Consider the following 16,124-nt stretch of genomic DNA (forward strand, 5'->3'; position numbering starts at 1 on the left):
ACACATTGTTCATGTCATAAATAGTACTGTTGCCTGTGTCAACTGTCATTTAAAAAGTACTATCAGTTATCCAAAAATTATGCATCCCTGTATGGGAATTAGCACCTGACCACAATTTTCTTATTTATCGGAATAGGTTAGTGAAGCGAAAATAGGGAAACATTGTTTTCAATGCGTCTCTTAGTTTTTGGAAGAATAACAGTGTATTTAAAGAAAAACCTAATTAGTACAGTTAGAGAATGTTTTCAGGAAAGTTAAAGTCAAATTTCTTTGTCATATTCTCTATTTAAGTTATAATAAACTATAAGCATACTTTGCACTAAATAATAGTGCATTAGAGCAAAGCGTTTCTTCTTTAATTAGAGCATCTTTAAATTGATGCAGTTAATACTTTCTGACATTAATTACCTGTTTCTTCTGAATGATTAGCTCTTTACTTTTGTAAAGGCTTTTCAGAATAATGTCCTGTCTAAACCATCCCAGCAGTAGTGTAGGGATGCAGCCGAGCACCCAGGGCAAAGTGGAAACTGCAATTTCCTATTCACGATCATGAACATGAAGGTGCAGCTGCCAACAGCAACCACTTTCTTTAGCCCTCCCCCCCAGCAATGTTAGTACCTGGGGAAGTTGCCCCTATTGGGCACTCCCTGTCCTGGTTATGCCACTGCATCCCAGCTAAGTATTTTTTACCCTGATCTTAAAACTTCCACTGATGGAGGTTCCACAAAGTTGTCTGTTTCAGTATTTAATCACCCTCAAACTTAGAAAATTATTTCTGATAGCCAAGTTAAATCTCCCTTGTTGCAATTTAAGACTCTTATTTTTTGCCATTTCCACTGCAGGTACAGACAATAATTGATCAACATTCTGTTTATAACAGCGTTGTTATATTTGAAGACTTTTAGTGAATATCTTCTCCCCTCCCCACCAGTCTTCTCTTCTCCAGTTCTTCTAACCTTTCCTTGTAGGTCTTGTGCTTTCCTTGTAAGCCATGTTATCTGTTCTGAGCAAAGAATGTATATTTGTATTTTCAGGGTAATTTTGGTGAAGTGTATAAGGGAACATTAAAAGATAAAACTCCTATTGCTGTAAAAACTTGCAAAGAAGATCTTCCTCAGGAACTGAAAATAAAATTTTTATCAGAAGCCAGGTGAGTTCTTGTGAACAGAATTACCATATGTGATTGCATGACATGTATTTTTTCAGGTTTGATTATTACATGGATTTTAAAGCTGTCTGTACTATACATGGTAGCTGAACTAATCACAAAAAACAGTGCACCTAAGGCTTCCTCTACACGTTATATTTTTGCCACAATTAACCAGTCAGCTGATCTTCATTCCCAGCCCTGGACCTGTTGGCATCCTGCTTTCAGCTTATTTCAGGCTCCCTCTGTATTAGCAAGTAGAAAGAGTCTAATTGTGATCTGATCCCAAAATCATGCCTCCTACCATGCATTTGTGCTAGGGGCCTAATACTCTTAGTCATCCCAGTATTTTGTCTGAGTGGGTGATTTTATCACAGGCTCAAACAAGTAAGTTAGATCAATCCCTGATGGCTAAACAGTAGTATTGAAATTGTGCCTATATTAGGAGCAATCTACCATTTTAGGATTATTGATATACTGTACTGGAAAAGGTCTCCTACTTTGAGTGAACCTCTGTGGGCAGAGCTGGATTTAGCACTGGTGAAAGGGAAACCGTTGCCTACAAGCAAAACAAGCGATACCAGTAAAAGCACATTCTTGGCCACACAGCAGTCTACATTGTGAACTTCTGCTGAGACAGTTGTCTGACATAGCTGTGTTAATAAAAGGCGTGTGGAGAAGTTATGCTTATCCCAGTGAGGAATAACATGTTTTCATACTGCTGACTGACATACCTGAACCAGTACAAACCTCACCAAACTTGTGTGGAAGTTAGACCCCATTAACTGATCATTTGTTGGGAAGGAACACATCCTCTCTGGAAGGGTTCTCTTGTGCCATGTCAGGCAACAATTGTGAAATGGTGATGGAAAACCTAAGAAGCAACTGATACGTATATATAATAGTACTTGTCCTTTTAGTTCTTCAGCTAAGGGAATGTACCAAAATATTGGGGGGGGGAAAATATCGCCTTGTTTTTTAGAGTTGGACATAGTTTCTTGGTTAGATAAATAATGGATTTTGAAGATGAATAAGGAAAGATTAACTTTATATAGAAATCTTTTGTAGAACATTGCACCTATATAAATCCCTAAAAACAGCTGTGATTTCATGTTAGTAGCTTAGTTGGCTACCAGGGAGTAACTTCACTTACTAAGCAACCTCCAACTCAAAAAATGGTTTTACATTGAAAGGACAATGAAATGCATTGTTCTTTACTGAAATTATATTCAAGCACCCTACAGGTTTCCTTTTTCTTTTACAAGAGGCAGTTCAAGTTAATGAACATCAAGGCTGCAACTTTCTACAGCTATAATGTCCCTCTACAATTCACTCCAACCCTTGTTTTCATTTATAAATCATGGTGCATATTACTCAGACTCATCATAATCTTGCTTCAGCAGATGCAAGTTTTATACAAGATGCAAGTTTAGTTTAGAATAGTTTTTTTTCTCCTGCTGATTTAATATTCTTTAATACATATAGTGTCTGAGAAGCTGGATTTGGACTTGATCTGTACAGAAGCAAAATGCAGACAGAGGCATTTGCTCTGAAAGCTTTTTGCCTGGATCCTCACTTCTGATGTGCTGTTTAGCCTCTTGAGCTATGACTGCATTGTCATGCCAAATTATATAGTTCTGTGATATGGGCAAATGGTGGGATTACTATGAAAATATATAGCCATTGTACTTGACTTGAAAATTAGTTGAGCTATGCACTAGTTTTTAATTTTCTCAACAGTGTCATATGGCTACAGTTCTGCAAAGGGGTCATTTGATATATTGAAATGCATCTTATTTTATTTTGAATGATATTGCAGTGTCACTGGCTATTTGAAAACAATGTTAAGAGTTTAAGATATTATCTGTTTATATTTTAATTTATTTTAATCAGTTTGCATAGTAACATTAATCTACCTTTTTTGCACCATATCCAGAATACTCAAGCAGTATGATCATCCCAATATTGTGAAGCTTATAGGAGTTTGCACTCAAAGGCAGCCTATTTATATAGTTATGGAACTTGTTCCAGGTAATGTTGTTTTCATTTTTATAACCTATGTTTGTGTGAAAATATGTTACCTTTTCATTTTCTTTATTTTTTGTATTCTGACTGACCTTAACTCTATATGTTGCAAACCATGCAAAGAGCTTTGTTAATAGTAGCCTTGGTGAAATGAGCTGAGTAAGTCCATTGTGAGTTTCCATACAGCCAATCAAGACATCAAAAACTATAAGAAAATGCCACTTCCATTTGTTTAATGGAGGAATAAGGTTATTGCTTCTCCTCGTTACAGTGCAGTTTCAATTAATTGGCTTTATTGTGATTCAGTGACTCATGCATATTTTAAAAAATTAATGACTGGTGAGTTAACTGAATTTAAATTTAGCCATTCAATTGATATAGCATCTTTGGTATCTAGGAGCAGTAATTATAGGTTGCCCTATTCACTGAATAATTTCTGTCATTTATGTGTGTATTTTCAATTAAAATAGTATGAAAATATTTTATTTAAGAAAGTTGTACAGTTTCTGTAAAATCTTTGTACCACACCTGGGCTGGTAGGCTCATATATTCTGTCAGCGGAGAGACACTGCTCTGCATTAAGATGATAACCATTTTCATGGTTTAATTCTACTTTGAATCTGTCTACAGCAGGCATCTGTAACCACTGGTGCTCATTAGTATGCAAAAAGTTAGTACAAGTGATAAACAAAGAGAAAATTCTTCAACATTATATTCTTATCTGTAACAAGAAACATCCCATTCAGACAGAAGCAGACCATATGTGTATAGAATGTTTTTATATAGTATGTTTTGTATCATTATTGAGTACTATGAGATGCACACATTTCACAGCGAAATGTTAGTATGTTCATTGTTTTGTGACTTGAGTTTTTCCAAATAGATTATTTTTCTCTTTCTGGCTACTTCTGTTGTTTAGAAAAATGTAGGCTGGGTGTAATTGCAATATTCTGGGCATGTTTTATGCAAGCTTTAAGTATCTCTGCCAGAGAACCTAAATCCTAATTTCCAAAACCTCTACCACTTTGGTCCAGGGTTTACAGGACTTAGAGCAAGCGGTTGAAGGGAGGTATCTGATAGAATGATCTGTAGAGTATTAGCAAATGGGACCCCCTTCTACATAGATTCTACTCCCAATCCCTCCCAAAAGTTTCCTCCTCTAAAAACTTCCTAATACTAGCCCTGATCTGCCTTGTGCCCTTACATATTATGTACAAGCATTAAGTGTCCACCAGGAGACTTGCTGCTCTCCCCGTAGAAACTGGAAGTGTACAGACATTCCCACTTTTTCTCTCAGATGAAAAAAGGCCAATTTGTGAAAAAAAATAACTTGGCTACAAACAGATAAAATTCCCCCCATGACAGTTTCTGGAAAGAGAATGAATTTCTGCACACATTCCTATGGCTTAACTCCTCCTTGGTACCACAAGAAAAGACTCCCACGCCTTCCAGAAACCAGGATGAACCTGTTCTGCAGAAGGCATAGGAGGGCATCTGGTCCTTCCCCTGCCTGAGAGTGAGCTTCGCCCTGCCTGTTTCTCAGTCCAGAGTCCCCGAAGAGAAAAGCAGTCGAGGGACTTCGCTGCTTGCTCTATTCCACTGCATGAGGCCTAGAACAGAAAAGAGAAGCAGCTGCTCTCTGCCCCCTGACTCTTCCCCTACCTGCTTTGTAAGCAGCTGGAGACTTTGCTCACTCTACTCTGCTCCTAGAGATCATCAGCAGAGTGGAGGAGACTGCTTCCCACCTGTTCTCCAGACCCCAGTCTGGGTAAAGCCTTGGGAGTCTTCCCTGCTGCTCCACTCCCCACCCCCAAGCACTGCTTCCCATGCACCTGTGATCTTATTTGAACTTGGATCTTTGGGATAAAGTACTAGTACAATCACTGACTGCAGCAAGTTGACCAATGTGTTTTCTTTCTGTTTTTTTTATCTTTCTATACAGTTTATCTTCAAATAACATAGTAAATGTGGATACACTTGAAGATGTTTAAGTTATGTTACCCTGAAATTCAGTTTAAAAAAATAGCTGGATATGGAAAAATGTTGTCATGAAATTGCATCATCCTATAAAATGCACAACTGTATAAGTCTGTGGCTTGTAACTATATATTATAGTCTCTTCAGGTATATAGCAATACCAGTTGGCCTCAGATTGTGGTATAATATCATAGGTATATTTGATGAGCGTCTGCATATAGTTTGCCCTTTGCTAGAGAATCTTATTCTTTATATTTTTTATTCCCCTTATATGTGCCATTTGTGGAGTATGATATTTATTTTCTTTTTTGAGGTTGCTTTGATATGAATTTCATTGCTTTTATTTATGGCTCTCTAGTTGCTGTTTTAGATTCAGTTAGTTTTACTGAATGTTCAGTTGTTGAAATCTTTCTCAATTCTCTTCGAGAAATTTGGGCCTGATCATGAGAAGTGCTCTTTGGCAGCAGCAGCGATCCTACACAGTTGAGGATGATCACTCACACGGGTCAAGTAAAGGGTTGTAGATGAGTTCGTTGATGGCTAAGAAGGCCAATCCTCGACCCACAGATTCTCTGGCAAATGCCACAGGTGGTGGTTAAAGGGAGGGTTGGACAGCAAATTTATCGGTCTCATTTCCTCTCCTTCCGTTCTGTCCTTTTTCTGCCTCCAGGGCAACAGTTTTCTTCAAAGATATGCCTTCTCTCATAAGGCGTCACCATGTAGCCCTGTCACAGGCTACTTTACCAATTTGTGAAGTTAATGTTTGCCTTGAGGGTGTTCTTGAAGCATTTCCTCTGGCCTCATCTCCTTTGTTCTTGGCTGAGGTGGGAGTGTAGCAGTTATTTTTGTATACATACATCAGGCATGCACACATGATGCCCTGTCCAATGCAACTGATATTAAATAATTAATGCTTCCCTACTGATGGTATAAACATCTGTGAGGGCACTCGCATTTGTGCGTTGATCCTCCCACATTATGCCAAGGATCTTCAGGAGGTAGTACTGGTAATAGTGTTCCAGGCATTTCAGGTGGTTCCTTTAGGCCACCCAAACTTCACAGCTGTAGAGAAGAGTTGGGATTACCACAGTTGTATACAGTAGGAGCTTTGTTTGAGACCTGACGTGATAATTGAATACATGATGAATCAGTCTTCTGAAGGCAGAGCTGACGCATCAGATCCTGTACTGGATCTCCTTGTCAATGTCAGTCTTCTTTGACAGATGGCTGCTGAGGTATGCAAAGTATTCAACATTCTCCAGCTCCTGTCCATCACTGAGGGTCTTTGCGTGGGGAGTTGATTGTCATGGAGTAGGCTGGTGAAGCATCTTTTTTTTTTTTTTTTTTGATGGTAAGGGTCAGTCCCAGGCACTGGTCTATCTTATTGTTCACCACCTTGCAGAATCAGGTGTTTCTTTCCATATATATTTGGGAAGCTGGAAAAGAAATAAATCTCAAGACAGAGTAGTCCATGATAAGAATCAAAAGAAAGATGTCAGACTTGGTTAAGCAATCATGCAATCACTGCTTCAGAAACAACCTAGATGTTGCTGAACAAACAGTCACGGAATATAACAAATTTAAAAGACAGACATCTTTGAGGTGGAATCTCTTTTTTTAAACAAGATGAGAAGTGACACTCCTCCCTCAGAGAGGGTCACAATGAAAAGGAATTTCTGGAAAGCCAATACAGCAATGAGAAATCTAAATCTATTTTTGTGTAGGGAGAGGGGTTAGGTGCATAAATTCTGTATTTGCTTAGAGATCCCTTGGTTGAAAAAAACAATTATTGCCCAGCCACTGCTGCCTACGGCTTCCTTCTCTTGGTTTAATGAAGTCCCTGTGCTGGATCTTTTGCAGGGAAGCACAGTGAGGAAATCTTACAAGCACAGTTTATTCTTCCCTTTCTTCCTGTGATGGTATGAATGTTTTAGACCACCCTTTACTAATTGTTCAAATTTCTTATTGCCACTTTAGCAGTCTTATTGCCATTATAAAAGTTTTCATGAGAGGACAATTCACTTGCTAAAGTGTCTGAGATCACTGGAAGTAAAGGTAGCATAGGTACTTCCCACTGTCATTCCTGTTATAGGAGAAAAAAGGAACAATCATTCCCCAAATGCCAAACTTTTTTTTCAAGGAGAGACAGTACACAGCTTTCCTGGTTTCCCACAGTTAAGTGCTATTTGAAGTACTTCTACTGTCCACTTTATTCTCAGATAATGCAGGGGGATTTCTGTCTGAAAATAGCTAGAGAAAGGAGAGGGTCACTGAGGAGGAGACTTAAACATTATAGACAGACTAGCCAATTGCCCACCAGGAATGATGGGGGAAGGTGGGTGGGGACAGAGCACTACCACGCACCACCCCAAACCGCTGCCATGTCCCAGGAGCAGGGGTGGGGGGGAACCTTGCAGCCCTCTGTCCCCTTGGCCAGCACCCTGTGTCTCCACTGCCTGCAGGAAGCAGGGGTGAGGCCAGTGGCGCTGGCCTCACCCCCTGCCACTCTAACTGCTCCAACCCTGCTTTCATGGTGGCGTGCCCCTGCTGCCTCCTGTCCAGAATGCTCTTGGAATATTCTGATTGGTTGTTTCAGACAACCAATCAGAGTGTGAATAAAGCATTACAGACAAACAGACAAACAAACAGATTAAAGCTTTAATAATATTAGGACAGAGATAGATATATCGAGAGAGAGAGAGAGAGAGAGGGGTGCTTGGGGACTTGCTAAACCTAAACCATAAGGAAGAGATATAAATTGAAAATCTAGGTTATAGAAGATTCTTACTCCGTAACAAGCAGAGTGACAATCTAGTGAATCAGCTAAGGAAGATATGATACGAAGAACTGAAATATCTGAAAGAATCCAACTGGCCCATGACTAGATAAATTGGTTTAGTTGCTAAAATATTTTAAAATAATGATGTATATCTAGATACTCTTTAAAGTTTGACTTTTTGTTGTTGTTATTGTTGTTGTTTGATGGATTGGCAATTCCAAGAGAAATGGTATTTAACGTTTTTTAAATCCAAACCAAACAAAATGTTTACAGTTTTTTTTAAAAGTATCTTTGGGATAACTCGCAACAAGAGCTTCATATAGTTATAGTATTTTAGTATTTTCTGTGTTTGCCTAACGGGTTAAAGCTGATTTCTAGTATCCAAACTATAATTTAATTTGCGAACAGAATCATTTTAGTGAAAGACACTCACGTTTTAAAAGCAAGCCTATTTCTCCATTGCATTTTTGAAAAGCACCTACAATGCAGCCTAAAAATAAAGTTTTAACTTAGCATAATAAAGGTATCTGAAGTCACTGTTTAAGAAAAGGTGTATTCTGTTACTTTCCAGTCAAGCTATTAGCAGCATTCCATAATGAAGCAGCAGTAGTAATTAGGTCTTAAAAAAAACCAAACGATTCTGGCAACTGCTTCATATTTCTTATATTAACCAGACATGAATAAATGTCTCAGTAAAAAGTATAGTTCAGTTGAGCATTATTTTTAGAAGCATAGGTTTCTATTTGTAAGTAACATGCTTAGCAATTTATTTAGTTCATGTGGTTATTTATAGTAAAATAATTTAGATTTGATCATGTTAATATGTCAATTTTTTCTTCTAAATCAAGATTCATAAACTATTAATGGAAAAAACCTAATCCAGTAGTTGCCAAATGTATGACATTTCTAAACAAAATTTAAGAGCACTGTATCAACTATATCCTTTAGATATACAAAAGAATTTTACATATAAAAGAGATCAGAAATTATGCAATCGATTCACAAATATGAAGTGAGAATGAAAAATTCAAGATGTTTAAAAAACCCAGGAAATCATCTCCCCAAGAAATAAGCCACTTTTGCATAATCTCTTGACTGTATGCACATTGTGTTATAGATAAGTGAACAGCATATTATAGAAAGTTTGAAATACTCTCATTTGAATTATATGTTCCTGCTAGTTTACTTGCTGTGAAAGAGAGATTAAGTGAAATAGAAGGTTTAAAAGATTTTCACTTGTATAATGCCTAAAGTAAAGAACCCTTAAAGTATTATCACAAAGACTGAATTTATCCTGTACTGCTTAAACAGCAATGGAACAATAGTGTCACAACTGGATAAATGGTAAAAGTAAATAAGTTGATAGGAAAGTGCCCTGCAGATTCTTGCAAGGTGCCAGTATTAGCTTTGCTGCAAGGGCCTGAATCAGATTTTCCTGATTTTTTCTGTAATAAATATTACAATTGTACCATAACAGTAGCTTGCATGTAATGTCTTTCCAAGAGTAAAATGAAGAGCTGAGAATAAAAATACAGAACAATTTGAAAAAGAAAGCTATATCTGTAGTTCTCAAAGGCTTTTCAATTGTGAACCAACTGTTAAAATGGAGTGCTTCTCATGGCTCATTTCACTTTCTTATCTGCTGTTCCCAAATCTTTTCCATCCGTGTGTCAACTCTATTTTTTAGTAACTTGAAATATAAAAAATATTTTAATATGAGAAAAATAAAATAGAAATGTTACAATGTTGTTTAGTCTACTCAGTAGCCTGTGGTCTGGCTGGTCTGGTATGTGGCTCTGTACATGTATACAAGTCTCCAAGAGGGGGAGATAGGGGCAAGGAGGAAAAGAACAAGCTAAAGAGTCAGTGAGATGAATGTTTCCATGGATGGGAAGGGGCCCTGGGCTTTAGCCTGGATGCTTGCTTCCAGTGGGACAAACTACTCTGCTGCACTGTTCACCATTCATTTTACCCAATGAATATTACATGTAAGATGCCTTGGCTCAGCTTATAAGCGGAAAGTAGAGAAAGGGGGAGGACAAGTGAAGGATAAGACACAATTTTTCATGTCTACCATTACACCATAATATGATTTTACATTTTAGTTTGACTGTATAAAAGCTGGCTTCTAGTTATGCAGCTTCTTTTTGTCTATTTCGTTGGCATTTGTTTTATTATAAATTAATAGAAATCCATACCATCTAAACTGTTTGTTAGAAATCATCTTGAATTAAATGTACTTCCAAGCAATATCTTGCTATTTAGGACTAGACTGTTGTGACTAGCTCTAAGATGATCACATTAGAACTACTAGATCTTGGATCCAAATTTGTGTCCTGTAGGAGCGGTATTCTGTAGGTTGTCCTAAGAGAGGAAATGAGCAGAGAATGCCTCATTTTATTTCATCCAGCAGAGGTGACTAGGCACGTGACAATAAAAAGCTACTTTTCAATGGATTCATATAATACTTCCTTCCCCAGAGAAGGTAATACAGGAGAAATGTGTTTGCTTTCTGATATTGCTCCTTGGAAAATAGAACTGCATAACATTCTTCAGCCTAGGATAAGCAGTCTAACTCTCAGTTAGCTGCTGCTATTCAAAATACCTGTTTCTCATATATTGACAGATTAAATTCCAAGCTAATTTATGATCAGTTGTTTTTTGTGCTAACCAGTAGATCCTTAGCTACCAAAATCATGCTGGTTAGAATATTTATTCCTGTAATATATTAAAACTTGCTATTTTGATTTTATCTAAGAAAATAGTTCTGAAGCAACATTTGGTAGTTGTGAATACTTTAAAGCAGTGGTTTTCAACCTTTTTTCATTTGTGTACCCTTAAAAACTTTTGAATGGAGGTACAGAGCCCTTTGAATTATAAGTGTGGGTATTCGTATGCTTTTGGTCGATAATAGTCATCTTTCATGGACTCCTTTGACATAAGCTGCGGATCCCCAAGGGTCCACAGACTGCGAGTTGAAAACCACTGCTTTAAAGTGCTTTTTTATAATGCTGCAGGTTGCTCTCTTTGATCACTCTACTGTTTCATTAGATGCCTAATATCCCAAAACAAATCAACAGTTGAAGCTGACTGCTTATCAAGACAATGAAAGCATATCAGTTATTTGAAACTGGAGTTATTTCCTCAATCTCTCCAGTATATTAGTTTATAACCTGTTGGCTTACTCTACACACAGTATTGACATTTTTCTTACAATCTTTTGAAAAGACTGGTATGTTCCTATCATGCTTATTCTCTAGAAGCTGAAATAAAAGGCTTAACTAACATCATATTAAGTTGAATAAAATCCAAAATATTGCGGCCATTATACAATCACCCCTGCATCTTCCCTAGTTTTAAAAGAAATCCTGTTCTCCTGCCAATAAACAAGTATTTTATATGAAACCTTAATAAGCAGTGAACCATTATCTACTATGTGTCCATGAGCCATTGGTGTATTTTTCATGTATGTGTTACCAACTTCAAGGTTCATCGAGTTCAATTAATGTGCACAGTTTGGTAGCATGTTAACACCGCTGGACACAAGTCTTGTGGTTACTGTTTTAATTGTTTATTTAAAAGAATAATTTTATTTTTCCCACTGTAAAATAAGCAAGTCCTAGACTTAGGTTATGGTAAGTTATGACTTCTGCATGTTTTACCTTTTCCAGAGTTAGAACTGTTCCTGGTCCAGCTTTAATGTTTACAGCTGTAAGGAACCTCTACGAATTCTTGGATTTTACTAGTGACTTTTGTTATAGCACCTCAGAGATTATGGGTAATGGGCACTATAAAAGTACCGTTAGCTGTAAGCACACTCATCTGAGATGGTTCTGATTGATTCAAGTCAAAGCCTTTTATACACATATCATTCCAAGTTACACTGCTGCCCCTGTGCCAGTAGGTGGCTGAGGAGGTTGTCAGGGTTGTTCTTGGAATAATCGACAGTTAATTTGAATGGCCTGTGATTAACTTAGGCACCTGACAGACATGAAATTAAAGGTATGATAGGATCTGATGTGTGATCCCACTAGTCATGCTTCTTACCATGCCACACATGTATGGTAGAAGCCATGAGTGTGGGATCAAGCATCTAATCCCTTTGCATCATATTGCCAGGGAGCCTGGAAGGGATCTTACAGATTATTGGGTCCAGCCCCTCCGACACTTGGGCAGGAAAGACTGCTGGGATCAGATGACCCCAGCAAGATGGGCGTCAAGACGCTTTTTGAAGATTGCCAGGGTGGATGACTGTACCACCTTTGCGGGGGAGCCTGTCCAAACCCTTGGTACTCGACTTGTAAAGAAATTTTTCCTTACATGTAGCTTGAAGCAACCCTCAATCAGCTTGTGCCCATTATTTCTTGTCCTCCCCTGGGGGACCTTGGTGAACAGATGCTCCCCCAGGCTCTGATGTATGCCCCTAATATACTTATAGGCTGCCACCAAGTCCCCTCTGAGTCTTCTCTTTTCCAGGCTGAAGAATCCCAAGTCTTTCAGCCTCTCCACATATGACCTGGTCTCTAGGCCTCTAATCCTGTGTGTGGCCCTCCTTTGGACTCTCTCAAGGTTCTTCACATCCTTCCTGAAATGCGGTGCCCAGAACTAGATGCAGAACTCCAGCTGTGGTCTCACCAATGCTGAGTAGAGGGAGGATGACATCCTTAGCTTTTCTCGAGATGCCTTGGTAGATGCATGCCAGTGTTTGATTGGCTCTTCCAGCTACAGCATCACATTGGTAGCTCATGTTCATTTTGTTGTCTATTATGACACCCAGGTCTTGTTCAGATGTGGTTCTAGCAAGCGTAGCACTGCTGAGCCTGTAAGTGTGTTGTGGATTATTTCTTCCCAGATGGAGCCCTTTAGATTTCTCCATATTAACAGCATCAGGTTGAGGTCCACCTGCCTTTCAAGCCTGTCCAGGTTGGCCTGTATTGTCAGCCTGGCTTTGAGTGTGACCACACTCCCCCATAGTTTGGTATTGTCAGCAAACTTTGCTAGTTCACTTTAATACCCGAATCCAAATTGTTGGTGAACATGTTGAAAAGCACTGATCCAAGTACTGAACCCTGAGGGACGCCACTGGTCATCCTCCACCATGACGACTCAGTTGTGTCAATCAGTACTCTCTGGGTGCTACCACGGAGCCAGTTACCTAGCCACCAGACCATAAAGTAGTCGAGGCTGCATTTTCCCAATTTTTTCATCAGGACTCAGTGGGAGACCAGGTCAAGTCTGTGTACACACATCCACCTCATTTCCTCCATCCAGGTGGTGAATAACCTGATCATAGAAGGAAAAGAGTTTTTCCTGGCGTGACCTGCCTGTGATGAAGTCGTGTTGACTATCCTTCAGAAAACTGCCTTCTGTTAGCCTGTCTGTAATGGATTCTTTGATAATTTTCCCCAAGATTTTACCAGGAATTGAGGTCAAACTGATGGGCCTGTAATTTCCCAGGCTCTCCTTTCACCCTTTCTTAATGATAGGCACCACATTTGCCTTCCTCCAACCTTCTGGGACTTCACCCAAGCACCATGGGTCTTCAAATAACTTTGCCATTGGTTGCACGATGGCATCAGCCAGTTTTTTAGTACCCTTGGGTATAGTTCATCTGGCCCTGCTGACTTATAGATATTTAGCCCCTCTAGGTGCTCCCCAACAAGTTCTGTGCCAATTATCATGTTCCCGGGCTCCCCCTGTACCAGCAAGTAACAAGACTGGTTCTCAACTCCCTTGGCTGGAAGCCCTAGTCAGGTGACCTGGGCCCCTGGCCAGGGTAGGGTGCAAGGGACCCCTTGGCTGTGATGTGCTCCTCTAGCTAGGAGTGCCTGTCATTAGGTGGGGACCCCCAGATGGGGAGTGCATGTGAGCCAAAGGCATGGTGTGTCTCCCTTACAGGGAGCCACAATACGTTGAAGGGTGCTCCCTCCCTCTGGAGCGCACAGGAGTCTTGAAGAGCTCCAGTGTGCTTCAGAGGCAGAGAGCAGTGGCTGCATGTTCACTTAAAGGTCTGATAGGAAATGGTCACAAGGTTATTGCACATACTTTGTGTAATAACTTTGTGACTTATTCCTCATTTTGTCGTGACATTAATTAAGTGTAATGTCTATCAGGGGGCTTACACATGAAATAGAGTCCCAGGAGAGAAAGCATTAGTACACTTGATTTCTAATACTTTACAGATACTTAAAACAGGACTGATTCCTCTGTAGGATCCCAGGTCAAAAGACTTGCTTGTGGGAGAAATGTTTACACCTGTTTATACCTTAAGAGAGAGGGATGATGGACTTGTCCATATTAAAATTAGTGCCAGAGAGAGAGAGGTAACTGATATTTTCCTTCAAGCTTTAGTATAAAGGTGTTTTTTCCCCTCAGATACTAATATTTCTCTGAAAAATAATCTCTTAACAGGAAGAGTGATTACTACAACTCATCTTTATCTTCATTTTCAAATAATATGCTTCAAACTTAACTTAGAGTAGGGGCAGATGGTTAACATTGGTATCTACTTTTTGACCATCTCCTCCTGAAAAAAACCCAAAAATGGATGTAAATCATGTAGTCAAAACTTCCAAACCCAGGACCCAAAGTCATGCTCTTAAGTAGTTAAACCCTTAAATGTTTACTGATTTCCAAAGATACTGAGCAACTGCAACTCCCATTCCTTCACTGGGATTGGTGCTTATTCTGCATCTCTGAAAACCTGAATCTTTTTATTTATTTAGGTTCATACATATTGATTTAGGAGCCTATTGATTAGGTAACCAGAATTGGAAATTAAGCAAGTGTTTGACCATGTGCTGTTGCAGTAAAGGAAGCTATTACCATCAGGTTAAAAAATATAAGCAAAGTTTTAAGCACCCAAATAATGTACTGTGTTAAAATTTAGGAGATAGAAACAGGAGGACATAGAAAAAGATATTGTGATTCCATTGATAAAATATTTCCATTAATGATGTCCTCATAGCGCTTTTGTACAAGACAGTAGAGATTTGTTATTCTGTTCATTATCAAAGGATAATATGCACATTTTTAATTTGTTGCATGTTTTCTTAAGCTGTGTTGAAGGATAAATTCCTTCATTCGTATGTTGGGAATCAGGCACAGCTATAAGCCGAAACAAAAATTAACCAAAATTTGTATAGAAGCAGCTCTTGACTGGGAGCAATGACGTACTTGAGGTATACTTATAGCATAGTAAACATCAAATTGTACTCAGTGGAAGAATACCTGCTTTTCTTTCCATCTCTTAATGAAATGATTTTGGAGCATCTCCCAGATGGGAACCATGCAGATATTTTCTCTTCAGAATTTTAAAAAATGTTTTAGAGTAGAAGCTTGTGCCACCCTTTCCCTTGAAATGATTAACACAATACTTTTGAGAATCATTCCATCACTTCCTTTCCCGTATTCTCCCAGGTTTATATCGGCTTTACAAGCACTTGTGCTGCTCTGGTGTGGTGCCAGAGGACTGGAAAAGGGCCAATGTGGTTCCCATTTTCAAAAAAGAGAGGAAGGAGGATCCAGGAAACTATAGGCAGTTAGTCTTACCTCGATCCTGGGTAAGCTTTTTGAGAGAATTATCATGGCGCATGTCCATGAGGGTTCAGCAGGGGAAATTATGCTTAGGGGCAGCCAACACAGGTTCATTAGAGGCAGGTCCTGTCAGACCAACCTAGTGGCCTTCTATGACCGGGTCACAAAATCCTTAGACGCAGGTGTAGCAGTGGATGTAGACTTTCTGGACTTTAGGAAGGCCGTCAACACTGTCTCTCACCCCATCCTCATTAAAAAAAACTAGGAGACTGTGGCATCAACACCTACACAGTCAAATGAGTCACTAACTGACTGGAGGGCCGCACCCAGAGTGGTGGTGGATGGGTCATTTTCGACCTGGAGGGATGTGGGCAGTGGGGTCCCCAGGGCTTGGTCCTTGGGCCAGTGTTTTTCAACATCTTCATCCGCACCCTGTTCAAATTCACATACAACACTAAGATATGGGGGGAAGTGGGCACACTGGAAGGGAGAAATGGGCTGCAATCAGACCTAGACAGGTTAAAGGGGTGGGCGAATGAGAACAGGATGGGTTTCAACACTGACAAGTGCAAGCTATTGCACCTGGGGAGGAAGAACCAGCAGCATACCTACAGGCTGGGGAACTCCCTTCTCGTCAGTGCAGAGGCAGAAAAGGATCTC

At 39.4% G+C, this 16,124-nt stretch overlaps 1 protein-coding gene across 1 annotated transcript in view; it reads left to right on the forward strand.

Moving 5' to 3' along the window:
- The window catches only part of FER (FER tyrosine kinase), a 437,414-nt gene that overhangs the window by 290,576 nt on the left and 130,714 nt on the right, over window positions 1-16,124 (forward strand). The window contains exons 15-16 of the mRNA XM_019517242.1: window positions 1,035-1,150; window positions 3,084-3,178. Coding sequence (XP_019372787.1) covers window positions 1,035-1,150; window positions 3,084-3,178 — 211 coding nt within the window. The remainder of the gene's footprint in view (window positions 1-1,034; window positions 1,151-3,083; window positions 3,179-16,124) is intronic.

Source organism: Gavialis gangeticus, unplaced genomic scaffold (genome assembly GCF_001723915.1).
Source record: "Gavialis gangeticus isolate Ggan-Ray unplaced genomic scaffold, GavGan_comp1, whole genome shotgun sequence".
Taxonomy (NCBI): domain Eukaryota; kingdom Metazoa; phylum Chordata; order Crocodylia; family Gavialidae; genus Gavialis; species Gavialis gangeticus.